Source organism: Amphiprion ocellaris, chromosome 19 (assembly GCF_022539595.1).
Source record: "Amphiprion ocellaris isolate individual 3 ecotype Okinawa chromosome 19, ASM2253959v1, whole genome shotgun sequence".
NCBI classification, from domain to species: Eukaryota; Metazoa; Chordata; class Actinopteri; family Pomacentridae; genus Amphiprion; species Amphiprion ocellaris.
The window spans coordinates 840,253-855,097 of NC_072784.1; the positions used below are offsets into that span (position 1 = coordinate 840,253).

General features: G+C 38.7%; 1 protein-coding gene across 8 annotated transcripts in view; it reads left to right on the forward strand.

The window, feature by feature from the left end:
- The window catches only part of LOC111562453 (potassium voltage-gated channel subfamily C member 1-like), a 90,513-nt gene that overhangs the window by 50,278 nt on the left and 25,390 nt on the right, over positions 1-14,845 (forward strand). For 2 of the 8 annotated variants that reach the window (XR_008599859.1, XM_055005470.1), the window contains exon 5: positions 1,149-1,277. The exons of 5 other annotated variants lie outside the window; for them this stretch is intronic. Coding sequence is in view for 2 of the 3 variants with exons in the window: in XM_055005470.1 (XP_054861445.1) it covers positions 1,149-1,267 (119 nt within the window). In the remaining variant the exon portion in view is untranslated. Of the gene's footprint in view, positions 1-1,148; positions 1,278-5,224; positions 5,297-14,845 lie in introns of all 8 variants that reach the window. One more of the 8 variants, XM_055005469.1, reaches the window with a different exon arrangement.

Below are 14,845 nucleotides of genomic sequence, written 5' to 3' on the forward strand. Positions count from 1 at the left end.
ATGCCAGAGGCCTTATTTAGTGTTTGCTTTGTGTTTATGTGCAACTCTAGATATATGGCAACACAACATGGTGGTGAAACACGGTATAAGAGAACCTAGATGGCGATATGAAGAATACACATTATACACATTAATAAAAACATATACCCTTTTCCATTTCTGCTAATAGAACCTACACACTGGTGCTTTAAGCGCAAATAAATGCACCACCATTCCAGGTCCACATGTGGTCTTGTGGAATCAAAGAAAGACAGGAACTCAACTCAAAATCAGCACAAATTTATGGCTTCTGGTGAGCTTCTAGTTCCCCAACAACAGCATTTTTCTGTCTCAAGGCAGCTGAACAGTGTAGTTTTTAAAATGTTACTTGATTTGGAGGAAATAGTGACGAGCTAATCCACATTTGGTGCTGCAGTTGTGTCAACAGGATGGTGTTTGTGATACTAAGACCCAGTAAACTACATGTGCTGTTCACTGTAATCAATGAACACATCAGCCAGTGTGTGGTTTAACGGTTTACGGGCAACAGTTCAGTTCATTGTTGGCTTTTATCTGTCCATGGGATCTGTTGACAGTAAGAAAACTACACAAAGTCACGCAGCATTGTAGTGTCATAAAGATGTAAGTGTGTGTCTGGATGTTCTGAAATGAAACTCTCATGTGTAAATTTGCCGTTTTTAAAATCTGATCTGGTAGAACAGACAGATCAAATGAATGTCTTTGTGTTCTTCATTGTTTTGCTGTGTCTTCCTCACTCTGCCATCCATCTCACTGTACGCTTTATTTTCACACATTTCTACACTGCAGTTCATTAACATTTCATTCTTTGTTTCTCTCTCTCCTTCCCACTCTCTGTTCTTTCCCATCTTATGCCTGCTCACTGTGTTTTCCATTTTTACCTTCCCTTCTCCTCCCGTTTTCCCTTTCTGATTAATCTGTCCATCTCTGCCGATGTTTTCCGTCTGTCATCCGTTCCGTTTACTTTCCATTTTGCTACCACGGCCTGCCAACTTTAAAAATAATGCTCCTCATTTTCACATTTGACCTCCTTTCTTTCACATTTAACCTCCTTCGCTCTCCTCTACACGTTCACCACACGATATTTCCCCTGATTTATGCACAAACGCTCCCTAAAATGACACGTTCAGACGCCTCAGAGTCCAGCAGTGTGACCTCCTCCCTGGGAGAGGAGTGGTTCAAGGCGGAGGGGCCTCTGCTCCAGCAGGACCTCAGTGTTCACTCCACCTCCTCCTGGATCAAACCCTAGAAACACACAGGTAACACTTCAACGCGTACCGTACAGTCAGTAATACAGCCTCAGTGTCTACGTAAACTAAAGACTGGATTAGATTAAACTTCACCAGACTAGATCAGATTAGATTTAATTAAACTACGGTTGGTTGGATTAGTCTATGTTAGATTAAATTTAGACTAGACTAGACTAAACTATTCTAGATTAGATCAGACTGGAATTGATTACACTAGACTAGACTAGATTTTTAATTTAAACTCAACTAAAATAAGTGACATTTAACCAGACTGGATTGTAATTTATTGGATTATGTTACATCAGACTTGTTTAGATTAAACCACAATGAAAATAGACTACATAAAACTAGATTATGGCTGTCAAACACTAATAATTGTCATTTTAATCCTCCTGTTGTCTTCATTTACGGGCAGCAAAAAATATTGTTCCTTCGTCTGAAAAAAATCCAAAAATTTAGCAAAAAAACTTCCCCAAATTTATAAAAATTTGCAAAATCTTCAGGAAGAAAATTCAAAAAATTCCTTAAAAGTTTCCCTTAACATTTATATTTTTTCAAATCCCCAAATTTGGCTAGAAAAAAATCCTAAAAATATCTAAAGTGATTCCGTATATATCAGTAAAACCTCTAATATTTTCTTTAAGAACATTCAGTAAAAAATCCTTTTTTTTCTGAAATCAGTTTTGACCTCAGATTCGATTCGATTCACTTCTGTTAGCATAGCTGGTATGAGAGCTGAGATTCGTGTTGATCCAACTAGAATAGAATGGAAATACATTAAACTACACTAGGTTAAACTAGATGGACTGGAGACTTAATCGGATTAAAATTTCAGTAAAACGGCACCAGACCAAATAAAGTTACATGAAAACAGATTAAACACGACTAGATTAAATGAGGCTATTTCATATTATCTCATTCAAATTCCGATTCCGATCGCACCAGAACATGAAAACCTGACGGGGAACGAAGCATCCAGCACATGTTACACAGCATTTTAATGACAGTAGAGTGGACTACAGTAGAGTACAGTAGAGGCACTGAAACCTTAAGGACTCTTTACCTTCCACTCCCAGAAACAGCATCAAGATCAGGTCACGCAACCCACCAACACACACATATTCATTTACACACACACACACACACACACACGTATAGAGGTGCATGCAGTGTGCTCGGTCCTGTAAAGCTTCTCAGTGTGGATCCGTGGTGTTTACGGTCGAGGGGGGGGGGGGGGGGCATATGCATGGTGTGTGTTTGTCTGTATAGTACGAAAGACCTGCATTTCATTTAGTAACACTTATTTTTTCTCTGTTTCAATAAGGTGTTAATAATTTACATTATGTGCATGATGAAAGAGTGTGTGTAGGCCATACTTCCACTGCTTATTATTATTAATATCAGTGGTGTTCTTCACTTCTACATCTCTAGTCTGGTCAAATAAATGCACCAAAAATCAGATTAGCATCACAGCATTTGCAGTAATACACTCAACTGACACATTTAGTACAGATTACTGAATTATCCATACAGGTACACTGCATATTGAGCTATATTTTGTGCCTCAGTTATTTTTTGCAAGCACATAAATTGTGTTTCTTACTGATTAAGTATAACTTTTTATTATTAATATCAAATACGGCTTGTTTGATCATCTGGCTCTCGTGGATTCACTGTAGCAAAGTAAATATTTGCACTAATTTCTGTGTGTTGCTGCTAACGATACGAACATATCACTGCTGACCTACAAGGCAACCAGGTGGTTTAAAATGGAGCATCTCATCATCTGTATCCATGAGACAAAAGGCAGAAACAGAACAGACGAGATAAACTAGAAACAGCCAGCAACAGCCAATATTTATAAGAAAAAAAGTGAGATTTAAAGTTTTCCAGTGATGTAGATGTAATGTTAGCATTATTTTCAATCAATTATCTTTAATTCGCCCTCTAGACTGTTGCCCAGACAGTTAATACTAGAGATGTCTGATATTGTCTTTTTTGCTCATAACCGATTTGCCGATATTGTCCAACTCTCAATTTCCGATTCTGATATCTGTGGGCTGTTGAACTAATTCTAGGTAACATCACGTATCTCCTGTGGTGGAATTAACACATCATGCCTCATTTTATTGTAATGTTCCATTGGATGCATTCTCAGATGCAGCAAGGCTTTCAGATGTAAATATTGTCTGGAAAATAAGAATTTTATTGGTTTTCATGATAGGCAAAAAAAAAACCCGATAATAATATTGACTGATATTACATTTTTATGCAAATATCTGGCTCATAATATCAGTGGGCCGATATTATTAGACATCCCTAGTTAACACTATTCTAGTGAACAAGTGAGCGAATCATATTCTCATTTAGCTGTGGTCTTTCAATGGAGAGAACCAGTAAATATTGTAATGCTAATGCTAGGTGAGCAGAACCAACAGCAAAAAATGGAAAAATGAGACTGGAATGAATGAAAAGCTGAAAAAATTGACTAACTTAGCAACATTAAAGGTTAGTATATACCCTGAAAAAAACTTGCTGTACAATACTATAAAGAAAACACTTCTAATTTTAAAATTTATACAAATACTAATTGTATTAAAAGTCAATAAACAGTATTTGCAATCGATTAACCCTCCTGTTGTACTCATTTACAGGCACTAAAAAATACTTTTTCTTTTTCTGAAAAAAATCCAAAAATTCTGCAAAAAAGTTTCCCAAATTTCTGAAAATTTGCAAAACCTTCAGAAAGAAAATTCCAATAATATCTTAAAAATTTCCCTTGAAAGTTTTGTTTTTTAAAAAAAATCCCCCAAATTAGGCAAGAAATTTCTTGTAAATATTTTCAAAAAATAAGTAAAAATCTTCCAAAAAAATCCTAAAAATATCTAAAGTGATTCCATATATATCAGTCTCTTTCAGAACATTCACATAAAAATCAACCAAAATCCAGCGGAATTCACTGGATTTTGGTTGATTTTTTTGGAAATGTTCTTAAACAAACATTTTTAACATTTCTTTTTTTCCACCAAAAAATGTTTAAAAATTTCCCAAAAATGTTGAAAATGTGGACATCAGAAGTTTCACTGTGAAATTTTTAATTTTTTTTCCACATTTTCAAACTTTATAACGGGTTAATTTGACACGAGGGTTAAAGTGATTATGACAGCTGGTACGAAAACAGGTGTGTAGACATTCTACAGTCACATTGGATCAGCCCTAATGCGATTGTGGAAAGTAAATTACTTATTTACATTTTAATTCAAAGACTATATGGACATATGGTACCAAAGTTAAAACTGGTTCACGGTTAACTACTAATTATCAAAATCTAATATCCTGGTATTTCTTGTAGTGATTGATTGGAGAGTTAACTCAACATTTGACTGCCAAAAACACTTGGTTTGCTGTGTGTATTTGCAAATAAATAGAATAAAATGGTTCTTAGCATGATAAAATGTCCATTATGTGCTTGCAAAAAATACCCATCTAATACTAAGGATGGCGGCACAAATTTGATAAAGAAATGATTCCATATGCACACGTTATGCAGTGTAAAACCAGCAGAACACAAAAGAACCAAATCAGCGTAGAACCAGCTCCACTTCCAGTCAAACTGTGTGTGGCTGTGGATAAATGCATGCCTCTGTTTCCTGGCCTCTCTGTGTGAAAGAGATATGCCTTCCCTCTTTACATCTGCAGTCTGTTTAACCTCAGGGAGGTCATGGGGTCTACAGGTCCATGTCTGATGCGTGTTGTTGCTGTTGTTGTTGTTATTTTGTTGTTGTGTTACTGTCTCCTTCCCCAGGTTGTGTCAGGTCATGCGTTTGTACGTTGGCTCTTATTGGTCTTTGTTACACTATCCATCTGTCTGTTTGTTTCTCTTTTTTTCTGTTTTTTTGTGTTTTTTCTGTCTGTATGTCCGTCCTTTTCTGTGTGTGTCTGTATTCTGTGTGTAGCTGTCTTCCCCTCCTCCTGCTCCTCCTCTTCCTCCTCCTTCTCCTCCTCTCACCCGGTCTCTTCTCACTCTGGTACTTACAGATAGAGGGGAGGGTGCAACAAACCTCACGATCACCTCTCCTGTTTTGATTTATTGACAAAACTTGACGATACGACTGATTGGGTTTCGGATTCTTCCATGTAAATGAGACTTAATTGGAAGTTAAAAACCAGAATGAACATTTTTACACTGAGTGAGTTTTGGACAATAAATATGTGCGAAAACTGAATAAAAAAATGAAGGAATGCATGTGGGTTCAGTTAAACGTGTTTGTTTGGGGTGGGGTGCCAGAGTGAAAGTGGCTGCTGGTCGGCTTCCTGCCAGGCCAGTGAGAGCCGGTTGCTGATTGGTTGGTTGGTAGGTTTCCTCTGTCCTCTCCTCTGGAACTGAGCTCAGGTCAGTTTTTACAGCGCAGCCCGCAGAGAGAACCGTTTGTGCAGCTGATCCGACCCCCACGGGGCACAACTCTGTACATTTGAGTTACAAACAACAATTAAAATGCTGCTTTTTTTTTGCATGAAAACGGTGTTCTTTTATAGCTGGCTGGGCTGAAACACTGACTCCTGTAGTGCTTCGAAGGTCTGCATTAGCTCACAAGACAGCTAATGTTTTTATTTCAGGATGCAAAAAGGTTCTATAGATTAAAAAGCAGGCAGGGAGAAAGAAAGACAGACAAATTGCACACATGTCCAGGTAAGTATGAGAACAACTTCGAAGGGCTGTAGCGACTCACATAGTGGTGGCACTGTTTGCTGTGCTGTGATGGCCTCTAAATGCTCAACAATTCAACAATTACCTGACTACCTCTGGGAATAATCTGTGCTTTATTTATCTTTCTTTAAGTTGCCTTCTCATATTTGCGGCCGGTTAACTTTCTTAGTGAGATAAATCAAGCACACGCCAACGATTCAGAAGTGAAAATGGTGCCACCAGGGCTCTCTTCCACTCCCTCTACCACGCTCCTCTCTCCTTCCTCCCTGCCTCTCGCCGGCCAACGTTATTCCAGATCGTGCTGCACTCGGATGGGATTAATTACAGAGCTTAATGTCACCAGTGTCACCATAATCCAACACCGTCAGATCTGTGCTTTCGATGGGCGGGAGGAACGAAAGACATTTTAGAGGCATTCTGAAAGGGCAGCATTGCATTGTAATGCCCTTTTCCCCCCTTCCGTGCAACTTTTTTTGCTCTTCTTCTGCCTATTTCCTCGTCTCTTGTTCCTTCATAGGAGCTAGAAAAAAGGGCAGGGGCGCAAGCTATGACTTCTGACTGAGAAAAATGATCTAATAACAATCCCCGTTGATGCAAAAACTCTTCCACTTTTGCTTCGCCCCTGCCAGAGGGGTTCCTGCTGGTAGCTTGGTCATGGTTTTATTTTATCAAATGCAATGCTTTGACCTTTTGATGATCCTGGCTCAAGGACACAAGAGGTCAAACAATTAAGAGAAATCTATCTATCTGTCTATCTATCTATCTATCTATCTATCTATCTATCTATCTATCTATCTATCTATCTATCTATCTATCTATCTGTCTATCTGTCTATCTATCTATCTATCTATCTATCTATCTATCTATCTGTCTATCTGTCTATCTGTCTATCTATCTATCTATCTATCTATCTATCTATCTATCTATCTATCTGTCTATCTGTCTATCTATCTATCTATCTATCTATCTATCTATCTTAGAGAAATGTAGTCATGTGTTTTGACTATTTTGAAATCTTATTTTCCTAATTATTCTGTCTTACTTTCCCATCCTTTCATCATTTCCCCTCCATTCCTCCACCACTCCCCTCCTCTCTCTCACTTCTTTTCTCCTCATCGCCCTGCTGTTGCTACGGAAACAGTGGACAGGGGGTCAAGGCTCTGTGTTTGATTGCATTATTGATTCGTATCGATACGTGGGCTGCGTTTCTCTAACCCCACGGTGAAACCGAGGGAAACAAACGGTGAGGCGAACGCAACCTTTTGTGTTAAATAATGCCGAGGACACAATCCAAACCAAAAGAGGAAAATAGCACTTTGTTGGTAATCTCAAAGATTGCTCATACTTTTAAGTCCAAGCCTAGGCATATGAACTGTAGGCAATAGAGGAGATAAAGTTTGATAAAATGCTTCCATAAACTTAAATTTATGTTAATATTTAGTTATTTCTTCATTCATGCAGACAGACGAGCCGTCTCTGTCCTTTTAATTGTGAATGGAAATAAACCACTGTGTTCAACAGGAAAACATCTACGGTCACAGATTATTTAAAATGTTCCAACAAATACAATAATTATCTGTCTGCGCTGGCAGCAGACATGGCCAGAGCCATTATTTCTCCTGGTTACCCTTTTTAACTACCGTCCGTCCCTTTGTTTGTCTGTAAGTACATCCCATTCTTGTGAACTTGATATCTTAGGAACACCTTGAGGGAATTTCTTTAAAGCTGGCACCAATTATTCTCCTGGATTCAAAGATGGACAAAGACCAAAGTCACTGTAGCTAAAGTTGAAAGGTCAACCTTTTCTGGCCGTTACTCAGGAACAGAAAAGGGAAATCTGAATCTTCTCAGTCTGCTCTGTCCCTTCCTCAGGGTTGTGAGTCCAGTCCAGTTTTATATTTAATTGACTAGTTGAATGAGGAGTCCACCATCTTCACTTCCTAAATAACAACCAGGTTGTCTTTGGTTCTGCTAATACTGAGCTTCAGATGATTGTGGTTCCACTACATGATGGTGCTCCTCTGTATAAATAGTCTCTGAATGAAGGCAGCTTGTTCCTCAGTGGAAATGATTCACTCAAGTCCTACATGTCAATATAGTGATAATTTCCATTAAACCAAAAATAGACTAAACGCTTTTATTAAAGTTAGGGATATCCGATATTACCGGCCCGATATTGGCATGAAAATGTAATATCGGTCAATATCATTATCGTTTTGTTTTTGTTTTTGCCTGTCATGAAAAAATAATAAAATTGATATCGGAATCGGAAATTGAGAGTTGGACAGTATTGGCATATCGATTCCCTTTTAAATCTTCACTTCATGCATTATATATGAGTCTGGACAGACGTGATGTAAACTCCATCTTGACTGAGTGATTATAACCTCTAATGAGGCCAATTTGTCTTGATTAGTTTCCATTATAAGAAACAACTTGGACTTCAATCTATGTCGCTAAATAACTGTTTACTTTTGGTTCAGTGTAGTCGCTGTCTGGATTAGATTCAGAAGCAGTGTTTTATTTTGTTTTGTTCAGGGTTTTTTTTGGAATGAAGATAGCACCATATGAACTGTAGGAGTGACAAGTTTAAACAACCAAAACCAAAATATGACTGTCACTACGTTGGATTTTTGTCAGAAATTAAGATTAAAGTTTAGTACCAAACTTACCTTAATGCTGTTTAACGATTCTTGTTGATGAATTATTGTAAAACCTCATCCTAAATGTAAATTAACTGAACGTTAACGGTAGTTCTGCAGAAGTGCATCAGTATCAACGTTCATTTCCCTTTAAGTGTGGTTCTGAACAGAAATCCATTTGGATGCGTTCGGACGGAAGCCTTTAATCACATTACTGCCTTTATGTTCCAAGAGACAATCCCACCATAACTCTGTTCCTCACTGTCTCTGTAAAAAACATGATAACTGATGAGGGAATGAAGTCCTGCATGTTAGAATGCAGTGAGGAGAACACCTCCTGCTCTCCCTCTGAAATAAAAAAGCCTGCAGCGGGGAGCTCTGGATGAACGTTGGTGCAGTGTAGCTGCTGCCTCCACAGGCCGAGACGCCAAATTACACCCTCCATCCTGACTGCATTAGTTTAAAGGCTGCAGACTCGCTCTGCATTCTGATCCCATACACTTCTATCTCCCCTTTCAGTGGGAAAGCTAATCAGTGAGTGGGTGGAGGTGGAATAAGGGAATGAAATGTTGCATTAATATCTCCCCTGCTTTGTATTTCATGCTCTCTCTGACTGTATCCATTTGTTTCTTCTCTTCCCATAGTTTTCGCTCTGTCTTTTCCTGCCTATCCTCCTCCTCCTTGTTCTCAGTAGAATAGTATTGATTCTCTTCATTGACAGACAGATACTGTTGGCCAGAACAGGCTCATTGATGTAAGAAGATATGCTGCACCATAAACTGGACAGCTCTCCCTCTGTTTCTGTCACTCCCTTCCCCCTTAAGTTCCACCACCAACATGCAGTTACATCTTAAATATTCTCTCACTTCATCAGATTTCATTCTTATTAACTCCCATCCACACGCACGCTCTGTTTTCCATTCATTTCCCCTTTCTTCTGACCGGCGATTGATGGCCTTTAGGCTGGGATTTCATCATTGCTGGTGGTCAGAATCCCCTGAGACCTATCGGATTGCACGAACATTATTTTATTTCCAAAGCGCTGCTGCAACAGTTGAGCCACAACGGTGTCAGGAGGAAAATCATGTTGACCAAGGAGAGTGTAAACCTATCGATAATGTGGATCATGTTTATACCGCTGAAACTGGGAATTTAGAACAATATAAGTAAGAACCTACTGGGATATCTTGACAAGCAATGGGAAGAAAGTGATTAATAAACAGTGTGGTAAAGGTTTGGTTGAGAAAAATTATCAAATGAGCACCTAAACTACAGCTTTGTTTAGTTTAGACATTCTACAGTAGTTAGATGTTTCAAAAAATCTCTCATATTGTTAAAAATTCACCCAACTGCAGCAGCAAATTGGGTAAATAAGTCCCTGGATTGAACTTTGGTTTGTAATTAAACCAGTAGATGAACGGTTAGTCGCTTTTTAAAATAGTTTGATCTTTTTCTAATCCTTTTCTGTACCCCTACCCCACATCTCATGTTTTTCATTCAGCGAATTATTGTCCAGAAACTGATATTTCTTTGCATTAACTGTGGTGTTGTCTGCTTCATCTTTACAAATGTTGTGCATGTGCATCTCTTTAACCTCTCCATGTGTGTGATCTTTAACGTGACTTCATATGACATAGCACTAAGACTCTCTCTGTGTCTTTTCTTCTCTGTGTTCTGCTGCTCTGTGTGATTTTTCCTCTCCGTCTTTCTGTCCTCCTCTTATCTCAGCTGTAAATGAGCTATGTCACATGTCACATACATACAATCTGTATGTTGTATGTATGTTTGTATGTTCTCTGTAAGCTAAGGTTGGTGATGTCATTTTGCATTTTTTATATGTCTGTATTGATGCAAATATTATTTCTTAGCAATCTCACATCCACATGTGATTTTCAAATGTTTCTGCAAAAAAACCTGTATGATTATTTTAAAATAAGTCTAAGACACCAAACATTGATCCGTGAACTGAAACACATGTTGATATGTTTTCTGCATGCAGATTGTTGTTGGGATAATATTTGCCCTCGTTGTTGCCCTCTGTATACCCCTCCTCACCCTGAAGTCCTTTCCTCCCCCGTCTTCCTCCCTCCTGTCTTCCTTCCCACAACAACCCTCCATCATCTCATGTTCTCTTCCTCCCTTTTCCCTGCAGGAATCTCATTAACCCACAGCAAACATCACAGATCACTCATTAAACTCTTAATATAATTTATATGCTCTATAATTAGACAAATTCTCCAACAGTCATGGAAATATTTGCTATTTTTAAAAGTGTGATTTCTGTTTTTGTGTTCACACTGCTGGAATCACATGAAGTTTACATCAGTTTAGAGCAGTTGGTCAATTGTCTGGTTTCTGGTTCGACTCCAAACATCGACCAACTGCTCATCTAAACTACTCCACACAGGACTCTGATGGTGCTGGGTTATCAAAACGTTAAAACTCCATCTAGCTGAAACCTTGGTGGATATAATTAACCCAGAAAGATGGTCGACCCTAACCCATCCTTTGTCTGGGTCTCCATCTAAGCATAATTTTTTAATTTAAAAATCTAATAATAAGTGATTGTGGCTGAGGTTTTTTTAGCTCACGACACGTCATTGTTGTGATCGATTATGTGAAAAAACAGCTTTAATGTGTCATTTAATAGTTTAGTTTTTCTAAAGAACTGTTAATCCAAACAACTTCACACTTCAATTCCCCAAACCTCCACCGATAAATCTGCCAGCTGAGACGAAGATCAGGTAATCAGCTGAAACAAGAAAAGCAGACACCAGCATTTATTAGTAAGATAAATATTCAATTTAATTTAATGTAATTTAATTATTTTTATATTAAAATTACATTTACAACATAGGTAATTTCAACGTATTCACATAGTAAGACCTTATAGTACCCAACAAATCCAGTGATTTTCTGTGAGCGAGCACTTTGGTGACAGAGGGGAGAATAAATAGGAAGAAACCTCTGGTAGAACCAGGCTCAGGGAGGGCAGCCATCTGCCCCAGCCGGCTGGGGTGAGGGTAAAGTGGAGAGAGAGAAAGTAAGCAGATAAAAACAATGAAAAAATGCATAAAATACTGATTGATATCGTCACATGCAGAACTTAATTACTGAAAAGGTGTGAGGGACACTGACATCTTTCTAGTTTTTCCTGGGTTTTTGTTTGTTTTTTACACATATACACACATTTATTTAAAAATTCAATTCAATCTTTTATTGTCATTGTCAATAAAACAATGAAATTTTGTTCAGAGCATTCATACACTGCATAGCAATAATATAAAGTGCAAAGATGGTGCAAGTCCCTTCTCCCAGTCCCATAAACACCCACTGTGTAAAACTAACACACAATAACATAGAATGTAATTATTTAGTGCAGGCACAAATCTATAAATATGAGCAGTGACAGTGGTAATGCTGCACCAGTTCTTGTTGCGAATCGACCGGGCGTTTGACAGGAAGATGGTAGGAAGTGGAGGCTAGAACGGGTTAGCCTTTAGCCTGGTCCAGATACCGGCCCACTTGCCTCTCTTCTGTCTCCGCTCACAGCGTTTCCTCCTCCGGCCTGCTGCAGGGGCCCTGGGAGATGGTCTGGTGATCTCAGGAGGGATAAAATACTCCGGTGACAGGTGGAATACTCCTGTATTGAGCTGCAGGAGTTCAGTATGACTGTACTGTAGTGCCACAAAACTAAAACAGTGTGAAATAATACACAGTGCCACCAGTAAAGTGCAAAAACTATGCCAGTTGTAAGAGCTCCGAGCCGCTGCGTCTGTACAAGCCGCCAAAAGCAAGAAGGCAATCAATAAATACTGTGTTTTTGGGTGCAGAGGTTGGAGTGAGGGATCAGACCAGGTGAGGAGGGTTTGATGGGTTCAAGCTGAGAAGTCAAATTTTTTTTAGAGTCGTTGGAATCTCTTTCTCTAAGATTTCTTCTTTGTTTTTTCTTCAATCCTTCCAAGTTCAGCAGTTTATCCATCTCCCAATCTCTGGACTTTTATTTCTCTGGTTCTTTTCAATGCTGAGGGCTGCTTCCAGCGACTCAGTTTGTAGAGAAACATTTAAATGCATCTTGCCCATTTTGAAGACTATAGAAAGGACTGCCATCTCCTGTTTGGTCTAATTTTCTTGCTTTTCAAACTGATCTTTCAAGTGCACAATCTTGTTTGTTAAGGCACCATTCTCTTTGCTCAAGACTAACTGTGCAGGAGTCATTTCTAGCTGTAATTTTGTCGTCAAAGTTTGCTAAAGAGTTCACAATTTATCGTTCTTTTTCTTTTGTCAGGGTTGTTGTCATCCCTCTGACCCTGCTGTGTTTTTTTTCTTGTTCTCTGACTTGTAAAGATGCAGGCAGGAGTTCAGGTCTTCCACCTCCTGCAGGTCTGATGTAGTTTTCCAGGGTTGACCAGCTGAGACATGTCCCTTAGTCTGGGCAGCAGACTGCTTCCTTGACCTTCGTCTCCTGTTAGACTTTCAAAGGTGGCTCTTTTTATCCAGACTTAACCGTCTGATTAAAGGCAGACACGACGACTTTAGTTTGTAGTCTGTTCCTGCTTTGTTACCTTTAACTCTTAAATGCCAATTCATGAATTATATATAACTTCCTGGTTTATTTAGTGCACTTATGAGTATTTAGGAGGGTTTTTTTAAACCGTGGAGAAAACAAAAGTCAATAAAATAAAATGACATTTTTGTACTTTTTCATTCAAACTGGCCGTAATTTTTACTGTAACAGCTGAGTCAGCTATACATCCTGTCAACACAAAAATAAATATCACAAATGTCAGCAAAGCTTCATGGTGCGACTCTAACCTGTTTAGTATAGAATTAATCAACTCAAATATCCTGTAACAGAAATTCAGCATATATTCTGTCTTTCTTTAACCTTTATTTCACCAGATAAAAGACCCATTGAGATTGAGGCCTCTTTCACAAGGGTAACCTGGCCAAGAGAAGCAGCAGCAAACGTCATAGTAAACAAAAACAGAGATAACAATGACAACAAACATTAAAATATTAGAGGAACTGAAGGCTTTTTACCCATTTCAGTTTGAACATGAGGAGCAGAGAGATGCAATACGATTACGTTAAATAAACTCTTAAATCCAGCATCACAGTTATAGCTTTTGAACTCCATAAAGCAACATCTTTCTCTCTCTTTATCAGCAGATATTTTGTTTGAATAACCTGTAATTGTCACTGAAACAACCTGTTACTTCATTCTTGTTTATGTTAATTACCATTTCTAGGTTCTGGTCATGCAGGAAAGCCAATTAAAATGTGCTCTGCGAGTTAACACATAGAAGATTAGTCATATTTGATTAGCTTTACAGGCTAACGCAGCTAACATAGTAAAGGACAGCAACTAGTGCACCATTAAAGCATTATAAGTGCAAGTATGTAGGCGTAAGCAGATTCCTGACAGTAGTTTAGGTGTCCCCAACAGAAGTGTCACATTAAACTCAACTTTCTGTTCTGAACAGTTCGGGACTAATAATACCAGCTTCCTGTCCAGGCATAGAAAAAAAGAAACACAAGTTTCCAAAGTGTCTTGTGGTGTGAACACACATTTGACCCATCCCATCCATCCAGTCTCCCCCGTCCTCCTCTTCCCTTCATCCGTCGTTCCTCCCTCCTCTCCCTCTCCCTCTCCTTCCCTTCCTCCCTCCTGTCTGCTCATCCCATTCTAACACTGGTGTATCATCCCATCCTCAGGCTATCCTCCTCAGTCTCTCCCCCTGCGTTGTGTTACTAAAGTCTGACTGAATGGAGGTATGTACAACCAGTACAACAGATCTGCTGCTACGCTCAGCTTAGCTTCATGCTTTGGCTTTGAAGAGAATCAATCTGAAATCTTGAAATTATAGAAACGTTCTGGGTCAGAAGAAGAACCATTATTATTACTGTTATGATGATTTCTGTTCATCCATGACCGGGGGATATATGGACTATCAGGCTAGGTTTGTTTAATAACTACAAGTCTGTAGGCTGCTTTAGACTTGGAACATGTAAAACAATTAACTAACCCAAGCAGAGACGGATTATGTCTTGACTGTACTGAACAAATCCCAGGAATTCCTACACGTAGGCTAAACAGTGGCTAGATAGCCAGCTAAATGGGCACAACATGTAAATAAATCAAGTATTGCTGCTCTTTTGACAGATTGTGGATGCTATGACAAGTTTACCTATCCCAAAATGAAAGAATTTAAATTAAAACTCAC